This window comes from Oculina patagonica, chromosome 7 (genome assembly GCF_052425735.1).
Source record: "Oculina patagonica isolate OP01 chromosome 7, crgOcupat, whole genome shotgun sequence".
Lineage (NCBI taxonomy): Eukaryota > Metazoa > Cnidaria > Anthozoa > Scleractinia > Oculinidae > Oculina > Oculina patagonica.
The window spans coordinates 20,995,798-21,006,062 of NC_135764.1; the positions used below are offsets into that span (position 1 = coordinate 20,995,798).

General features: G+C 38.7%; 1 protein-coding gene across 1 annotated transcript in view; it reads left to right on the top strand.

Annotated features, from left to right (window-relative positions):
- The window catches only part of LOC144659277 (uncharacterized), a 42,185-nt gene extending 32,732 nt beyond the window's left edge, over nt 1-9,453 (top strand). Inside the window, exons 5-7 of the mRNA XM_078519698.1 lie at nt 4,326-4,386; nt 7,368-7,646; nt 9,089-9,453. Coding sequence (XP_078375824.1) covers nt 4,326-4,386; nt 7,368-7,646; nt 9,089-9,453 — 705 coding nt within the window. The remainder of the gene's footprint in view (nt 1-4,325; nt 4,387-7,367; nt 7,647-9,088) is intronic.
- Nucleotides 9,454-10,265: the final 812 nt, after the last annotated feature.

The following is a 10,265-nucleotide window of genomic DNA, read 5'->3' on the forward strand; positions in this document are numbered from 1 at the left end:
ATCCTCGAAAACGGCGGCCCTTACGGGCCAGTTAACCAGGTCTATAGTCCAGTCCCTGAACTCTCCCTTCCGCGCGCCCTTTAGTCTACAGCTCTTCAAAGCTGGCTTTGTAACGCCCCTGATAGCATTTTGTGTGCACTGCTAAAGTGAATAAAGAGAAAAAATTACTAAGCAAATGTTCAGTCTACAACTGTTTGGTCCGCTTTAAGAGAAAACGAACCTACCCGTGCAAAAACCAGGCTACGGGCCTGACTACGGAATCATTACAATCTCCAAGGCGAACGGGCTCGGTTATTCCCCTCGAATTACCACAACTACCTTTGTACTTCGAAGTGTATGACAGAAAGCACAACTCCTCCATTTTGTTGGAAAATGTGAAAACTTCACGAGAACAAGACAAAGTATGATTGACATGTGCTGGATGGCGGCGGGTTTTATAGGCCTCTTTTTGTTTCTGCTTTTTTCATTCCTGATCATCCGCTTATCTTTATCATTTACATAATTTTTTACAACTTAACAGAAACTATATATCATTTTACTAAAGTGAGTTTTTTGTATTTGAAAAGTGAACGAAAAATTTTACAGATGGTAACATCAAGAAAGGAAGATATACCGGAAGTGGTCGAAATCAGAAAATCAAAACAACCTACAATAGGTAAATAATGCACGCTTGGCTTCAATTAAACTCACCAAAATGGTGCACACGAAGACAGCACAACATCAGGCTCCGGACAGCGTGAAACAATATTTAAAATTTTGTACAGTCAATTATTGACTCTTGGAGAATTATTTCTTCAGTTGGCACATAACGTGGTTAGATTAGATTGCGTGACACAACTTTCAAATCAACGTTCGCGTTCAAGCCGATGTATTGTCGAATGTATTTTGTTCGGTTAATTTTTTCGGTTGTGCTGCCCGCTACTTTCCTTCATTTGTTCAGATTATCGGAATCATATGGTTTGTGCAAAGTGTTTTATGGGCAATGGTTTCAATTCGAAACTTTCTGCGAATACTATGCTCGACGAAAACTAGAAAGGAATGCGAAATCTAATTACATGGCGGACTTGACCTTGTGCGGTTGTCTTGCAGGTAGGCGACAGTATATATATTTTTGACTAGCTGGTGAGGTTTTCGGGTCTTAAATGATGTTTTGTTGTGTCAGCTGTTATTTCAAAGTTTTGTTAAGCTAGGACGTTTGCGAAATATTGTGTTATTCATGCTAAATTCGTTTCGCGTGAGCGACTTTCTTGTGTCAATGTAAATAAACATGCTCGCAACAACAGCAAAGTTGCTGCCTGGGTACTGTACAGGCCCGTAAATGATTCCGGCCCGCAAATGATCCCGGGACCGCAAATGATCCCAATTTGGACCGCAAATGATCCCAGTACCGGAAATGATTTGTGTAAATGAAACAACAGAATACTTGGAATGGCGTGGACTTTGTATTTATAAAAGACAAGTTTCTCAGGCATAAACGCAACGATAAAAAGCGGTGACAATAATGCGCTAAATAACAAACATGTGACTATCTAAGTTTTCATTTAGAAAACGCACCTAAGAAATAAACATGAATCTTCGAAGACGCCTCTGCTGTCTAATTAACCAAGGTAGACACGAGCTTCCTTTTTCCTTGGAAGCGCACAAGATTTCTACGTGCGAATTTTGGAGATTATGACAGATTTGTAGTTTATTTTCAAACCATTATTTGAAAACACATTTTCCTTCGCAATTCGTTCTTGCAAGTATTAAATGAAATACAGTAAACGATTGAGTTATTACCACCACAGCGTCTCTGGGTAGATTTATTTGCATAACGCACGCGTAGAGCTGTCAACTTTTACACGTGCAAATTTCCTACCGCCAATCAATCTGTACTGAAAACTACGGGAAAATGAAGTCAGCCGTTTTTTAGAGAATTTTCAGTTGCCTTTAAGTTCCAGAACATTGTGAAAATCCTGTATCAGAATTTATTTCAGTGGCTTGATAAAGACATTCAAAGAAAAAAATAAACCACAAATTTCGAAATAGAGTAGCTCGAAAACAAGAGTCGGAGATCGATATGATTGAAATCAGCAACAAAACACAACTTTCTTCCAAACTTTTCGTCTAGACATTGTCGCTATGAACGCTGCGTGACTGCGTGTGAATGCATGGCTATCAGCTAAAAGCATTTCGCCGCAAATAAATCATCCCTTGATTGGAGAGAGTTCATATTTCTGTTGGTTGGATTGTTAAACTTTATGCCACGCTTTAGTTTAGTAATCGGTGCATATTTATCAGCTATATCGATAAAGTTGTGGTTTTGAATAAAAACGTTCAAATGCGGTACATTCTCTCGCGTTGTTCTTATTGTTGTATTATTTATAAAGAAATGGATTAAATAAATTTAAATCCCCTGTCCAAATTCTATAGTCCACGCATATCCATCATTTGCGGTAAGGCGACTGTTTCCGGTCCGGGGATCATTTGTGGTTCAATTTGGGGATCATTTCTGGTCCTGGGATCATTTTCGGTCCAATTTGGGGATCATTTGCGGTCCCGGGATCATTTGCGGGTCGGGATCATTTGCGGGCCTGTACAGTACGCTAAAAATTCGCTTAAACCACAACATATTTCTACATTTCTATGCTCTTTGACTTCTTTTTAGTTGGCATGGATACAAATATTACGCGGAAGTAGTTGGACTTTAGCGCAATGGCCCGTTGAAAATGTGCATTTTTGAGCTGTTGGCGTTTATGGCGAAGTAGGCTGCAAACAAAAAATTATTTCGTATTGTAAGTTTCTTTTAGACGAACCGAAATTGTGTGCTTTGTACAAATAAAGGTCTAATTTAATCCAGGAAAGGTATAACAATTCCTAATATTTTATAATTTTGAAGCGATGAACTCGACAATTTTCCTATTTTTCACTTGTCGCCATTGCTAAAAATAGGCCAGTCGCGGTCCAATCGAAAAAAATTCATAAAAAAATTATTTTGCGATATTTGCAAAAACTAAGGTGATTTCATTTGCTTTTGAATTAACATAGACTCGTGGGCAAAGTTTGAAGGCAATTGTGTTACTGATCCGAAAATCGGCAGACCGGAATTATGGCGACTGCCTCTTAATGTTCATCTCACACGTGCGAAAATAATTTTCACATTCTGAGTGGTTGTTCGTTTGTAAACTTAAGACTTACCCATAAACCCTGCTTGGGTATAACTATAGTTAGTCTGCATCGTTTGGGATCACCGACATGTAAATTTTCTAACTATAGTTAGAATGAGCAGAGAAGCGGTCACATTACCGAAATAGCTAACTATAACTATCCCCGTCTTAACTATAGTTAGTAGCCTAAATGTGACCGCAGCCAATGTTAGCAAAAACAACGCTTGATTTTTTGGGCGTCTAGCATCCGTCAAAAGTTTTACCGTATTCCATTTTTTCTACGACGCCGAGTTGCCGTACAAAAATAATAATAATAAAAAAAACAACAAATAGAGGAACAACTGGACACAAACTGGGTCAACTTTTTTTTTACATTCAACTGACCAACAACAAGGGCTGCCATGAACTAGTTTTAATTCGAAATTATCCAAAAGCTAATTAGAACTAACTGTAGTTAACTGCATTGGCGTGACCGCAAAGTCAACTGAAATCACAAACTACAGTTAGGTATGACGTCACGTAACTTGAGACTACCGTAAGGATTCGAATTAGCGCCCGAGGCGCTTATATACTTTTGGCACCTCAAGGGAGGGCGCTTATTCGAAACAGGGCGCTTACTCATTTAATTTTTCGAGAAATAACCAAATGCTCAAAACAAAACTTAAACAAATATTAAGATACCAAGCAATGACAGAAACTGTAACAGTAGCAAATTGTTGAAAGTTCAGTTACTTTTAAACGAATTGTTCATTTTAGCAGTAAATAAATACGTGTACCGTACGGTGAATGTTCATGCGTTTATCTATTCGACGTCGATGTCTTCAGTAGGGGCAGTTATCCACAATAGAAGGAGCTTATTAGAATAGGGGCACTTATAAGAATGGGGGCGCTTATTAGAATGGGGGCGTTTATTGGAATAGGGGCGCTTATTGACAAAAACACATTCGAAGGGAGGCGCTTATTTGGAAGGGGCGCTTATTGGAAGGAGGGCGTTAAATCGAATCATTACGGTAACTAAAGTTAAACTTTAATTACGTCGTAGATGTGACCGCAGCCAATTACTTAGTCGTAAATGTGGGCAGCTAAGCGATTTCTATTTCAGTGATTTTACAAGAAAAGTTTTATGCCAAGATCAAATGTCTTGGAATGTTAATAACGGCTGTCCCGTCTTTTGTTAAGAAACAGATAAACCCACCGCTTAACAGACAATTTACTTCGCAAGATGTACCTCCTGATTTAGGTGAGTGCCATTCATTGACATAAGCTAAAGCTCGCTTCATGTTTGTCACTTATTTATCGCCCAGAAAGTAGTAATATAGTAAGTGGTTTAACCCAGAAGTATCAGTAGTTCATATACATTAGGGTGATTATCCGGGTGTGAGTAGCTCTAAAAAGAACTGTTGTGACACCGGACGGCTTATCTTACGAAGCAATACCTTCAACGTGTGTTCTACAAGAACAACTACAGTACTGGCTTTATCAGTCGAAACACTCGCTGAACCACTAAGAGCACTTCTGATACCATTGTGGAGTTGACAACTCTGCAATATCAACGTAACTCACGATTAACTTTCTTTTGTTTTCTTAAGCATCTCAGTGTTCCAAAAGCCTTAATCCTTGAATCTGATTGGCTAATTGCACGCGTTCCAGCGTACCGTATTTTCCCATCTGGCCTGGACACCGGTTCGAAATCATTTTGCAGCGTCGGACTAACGAACACGTGAAAGTTTCGATCTCCGATATCGAAAAAGCTGTTCACTAACCGTTGTAAATTGCTGAAGTGAGTCGCTGGGTTGAAACTCGGGTTGGAACTCGGAATTTTTTTCCGAGTTTTTCAGTTAATGCAAAATTTATCATGCTATAAATTGCTGAAATGACAAAAAAGCAGTGGAATTAAAGGATTTAAAGTTCTTCAAAAGTCGAGTATTTATTTATTTCTCAACAAAATCGAGTGGTAGTTTACTGTTTGTAGTTTGCGGTTGTTTGTGCATTTCGAAATTCTTGTCACAACAAAAATATACAAAATTGACCATGTCGTACGTTCTATTTAATATCTTCAAAAGTATTTACAGCAATGAAGTTTTCAATATCTCATTTAAAAGGGCACAAAATATCCTTTCTAGAAAAAATATAATATTCTTCATACACCGAATGCAAATATGGCGGACTACTCGGTTGTTGCCTGGGACGAGCTGCATGAAAGTGAGGCTAGTCAGGCTTCGGTGTTGTGTTTTGACAATGCTTTCATACAGAAGTCTTGCTTATTCATCGATCTGGTGTGTTTCTTTTCGCTGCTGCTACGAGTTGCTGTGTTTCTGAATGCCACGAGAAGTGATAGAAGTGTTCACTGTTTGCCTCTAAGGGAAAAAGTGGATCAATGCAATTCGTTGAGACGAAACAAAGGAATTCGCGATCGCCGCGAGAACTACCGGTATTGAGGTTTGTTCGCTACATTTCAGGTTCGAAGATCTTAGAAAATTTCGTTTAAATGACGAGCTTATGTGGTGTCTGGTGCTGTTCCAGCACGAGTTGCATGGCCAGTACCTTTCCCAAGGTAAAGGAAAGCTCCACTTCCAAGACATCCTCTGTCTCAAAAGAAGATGTTCATGTTCGGCTTTGTTCGCGTACGATCCACTCGCACGGAATCGCACGATCAAATACTAACCAAGTGAATGAAATTCAACTGCCCCGATAGTTAAAGCTAGTGAAAGCATTGAGCCAAATAAGAACGACTTGGAGCTAAATGTGATCGCTTACACATTTTTCTAAGATCTTCTAACCTTATATGTAGCGAACAAACGTTATTAACAGTTCCTGTGGCGATTGTGAACTCCTTTGTGCTCCTTTCTTTCGTCTCAGCGAATTGTATCGGTCCAATTTTTCCCTAAGAGGCAAACAGTGAACACTTCTATCACTTCTCGTGGTATTCAGAAACACAGCAACTCATAGGAGTAGCGAAAAGAAACGCACCAGATTGACGAATAAGCAAGACTTCTGTACAAAACCATTGTCAAAACAAAACACCGAAGCCTGACTAGCCTCGCTTTTATGCAGCTCGTCCCAGGCACCAACCGAGTGATTCGCCATATTTGCATTCGGTGTATAAAGACTTAAAACGTTAAAAAAAATTGAATCACAAAATAAATAGTAAAAAAAAGGTCACAAAGAGATAGTGCAAAAACTCTCTACTGTGTCCAAATGTGAGGTCTAACCAAAAATTCAGTTCGAATTCCTTGTACTAAGACTATCCGCAGTAGGACTGGCAATGCAATACTGGGGAATGGCCTTGATCACTACTCAGTGTGTGTTGCTTTGGCTGCGCTCAGTACAAAACTCCCCGTTTCGGGATCTTTTTGGCTACAGGTGTGGCCTTTAATCTACATAATAGTGACTGAAAGAGATCAAATTAAAAAAAAAAACATACAAAGCATCATCCCAGCAAAGCTGAGGGGGAAACCGCCATATCACTGATAAGCATAACAGAAAACAGGGTGCGGAGGGAGAGGGAATAAAGAGGGCTCAACTGATCAATCAGCTTAACCAGACTAGACTTATAATATCATCAACTGACAACACCTATTCACGTACTTGACTATGAAAATGACGTCATCCACTCGGGTTGTCGAAACGTTAGTTACCAACAACAGTTCTATAAAATCGTTCAAAGAGTAAACATTACACGTGCCATATGTCAACACGCAGAAACAGAGCACTGTTCGAGTCTTCTTTATTTTTTAATTAAATAACACTTAGCGGATATGCTTTGTATTGAAAAAAAAACGTTTATGTGGATAACTCGCGGCGTGCGTTTCATTGTTTTAAAATATTCTTTTGGAAAATGCAGGTAAAGTAGAATCGTTGATTTGGCTTGATTTTAAGTTTTGAGGTGGCTTTTTATCACTCGTGAATTTCTTTCGTTCTTAGTAGTTGTATGAAATAAAAAAAGAAATATTGATAGCAGTGTTCACGTATCGAACAAGAACAGCGCACCAATTGTTATCAGTCTACGTATACGGTTTGTCCTATTAGTAGAACAAGTTTTTATAATTGTCCTCAGAGCTCACATTTTAACACTGAGGTGGCTGTTCTTCATCAACGTAATAACTATTGGCATCAAGGGAAACGATCACCATTCCACAACATACGTGTACATTTTCTGACTTGTGAAGTAACTAACTTCATATTTTTATAATAACTTTATTTGTACCTTTCGTATGGCAGCTAGTCTCTTTGAGCAGAGAACGGACGTAATTACTTCAGAGCAAATTAGGGAAATAAAGGACGACGTAGGAACCTGCTGGCATGATCTTGGAATAGAACTTCAGATTGAACCAAAAGCAAAAGTTGACGATCTTCAGCAAGATTGCAATGAAAACAAAGAAAGAGCTCGGAAGGTCCTGGAAATGTGGTTAGATCAAAAAGGGACAGACGCTACGGTTGGACGTCTTGCATTGGGCCTTTTCACTATAAAAAGAAGAAGCATTGCAGAGAAGCTGCTTGGTATGTATTTTTATTCGAAATCATTTCAGTGTTTCAAGTCTTTGTTTTACCGTGCAAACATTTCTAGCTAGGATGCGATACATTAGGCATTTATTACCTTCAGATAGATGCCAATGAGTCTTACAGCCAATAACGTCACGGCAAAACTGACCAATGAGTCTTTGTCCAGATAAGCAGACATTTATTTTAATTTACATCAACGAGCCGAAAAAAACCGGGATATTATTTTGGATGTTAGAAAGAAAGAAATTTCAAGATCTACCGAGAAATTTTCGTTTCGACCTATCAGCGGTATCATAAATAGTGGCTTGTTTACCTGTGTGCTTCTGATGTAAATTAAAATGAAATTATGGACAATACCACAACCGCCGTGTACGAACACATAAAAGCGACGCTCAAGGTTATTGTTCGCCCATAGGACAGAATAATATAAAGGTAATACAAAAGATTTTTTCTGCTCAATCAGGAGGCAGCATTCAGAGAGCTGTTTGGAACTGGTGTGGTAAGACTCGTTCCCCAGGGGCTACTGGTTTTTGCACCAACTTTTTTTCGCCATTTTTTCCCGCTGTTTCGACTTTCCCTCGCCCCCGCTAACTGCCCCTGGGTCTTACAGCCAACCAACGCAGAGATACTGCTGTCTTTTTTGTCTATTTGTTCTTTGTTACACTTCGTTGGACTGGACTTTTTTTGTCATCAATATAATTTTACTTTAATTTTGATTTCCTTCGTAACACCACATAGAAAAGCCACATAAACTAAAATAGAAAACTTTCCCAGCCACAAAAATGAACCGAGGCCATGAAAGAGTTTTGAAACACACACAATCACAATAAGAAAAAGACGGAATTATGAAATTTGCAACATCAGGACGCATAAACTATTGATTAAAATTGCCTGCATGAAAAACTGCACTTTTTGGAAAGCATGCAGAATACAATTTTTACCTGTCTTAAGTTTTTGTAATATCTTATATATATGTAAGTATTAGTACGTTTTTGTTGTATATAAAAATAAAAAAAAAATTAAATTAAATAAAAATTACCTGAGTGGAAATACTGTGTTTAAATAAAGTTCAATTGTTTAATGTTATGTTTTATGATGAATTACTGTCGTAATCAATGGCTATGACGGAGCAATGCGAATTGACACAACAGATGACAACTTTTCACAAACTTAACAATCATTATTCATTATTCATCATTCAGAGAACAAAACTTTCACGCAGAAATATGCGTCGATTAGTGTTCAAAGAAGCTGGAAACAATGAATCTCCGTATGTCGAGCAAAAATGATTTCAAAACATATTTCGATCTTATTATCGATTATTGAGAATGCCACGGTTATAAAAAAAAAGTTAAAGCTAATAGAGCAAAGGCTAAAACGTCTTCGACAACAACAATCGCTCACTTCTTTTGGTTTTTGGTTTTTCTAATGGTTAATAGCTTTGGGCAACTCGAGAGATACCCAGGGGAAGACGAATCCAACAAAGAATCTAAAAGAATCAAATGATGGGCAGCCACAGTTACCTAACCCTGGAAATGACGACAGAAGGAGAGAAACGCTTGAACGTATGTATATGCATTACTGTACCCTAAACAATGTAAATCAAGTTATCAGGATTAATTATAAAGACGCAAGTGTTTTACTGGAAAAAAGACCACTAGCTAATAAAATTGATGCGAAATTACCACCCGGACTGTACTGGCGTATTTTCATATCCTTACTAGTGATGACATTTGACGTTATTTCGGGTCATTGCACTGCTGCCAAAGGCCGGTTGAAAGATGGCAAGAGACAGAGAAATTAATTTAGCTAAAGCCGACTTAAGATCTTCACTTAGGAGCAGCAAAATACAAGCATAAAGGTTTCCGCACAGGTGGGGACAAGATCGACGCAGAGACATGTAGCAGCGACAAAATCATGTTTTGTTCACACTGTAATGACATGAAGCAGGGACGTGTAGCGGCCGGGGACATGTAGCAGCGACAAAATCACATTATGTACACACCCAAGAAAATGTAGCAGGGACATGTCCCAGAGACATGTTGCAGCGACACGTCTCCTCTTGTGTGCTGATAAGTTTTGGCACATGCAACACGAATTTTGCGGCAATTTTGTTCCTGCGACATGTTACACGGATGTTCAACTCGTTGAAGTTTGTAGGAAATGTGGCAGGAACAAAATGTTGCAGGAATGTGATGCCCCCTCGTGTAGACGGTTTTGCAGCATGTCTCTGCAGCAGAATGTAGGACAAACGATGGCGACGACGACGCTGTAGTCAAAATCTAGTAAGAAGAACAATGTCACTCGTTCGCGTTGCCACGAGAACATACAATTCATATATCTTCTCACCACCGTGTCGATTATCCTCTCTGTATTAAAAATAAACAAGAAATGGATCTGTTAAGATCGCTACCAGGTAGGTATTTTTCTCCAGCTTTTTGCAAACATTCTCCGTTGCGCCGACTTAATTTGGTCTGTAGAAAAAAATGACTCGCCGCATTTTTTTTTTTTTTCATTTTTTTTTCCGTTTGGCTTATACAGGCAGCAAACTATATTCATCATCTCATGCAAAGTCCCAAGAAACTTCCACAAAATCGAAACGCTGTTGTTGTTGTT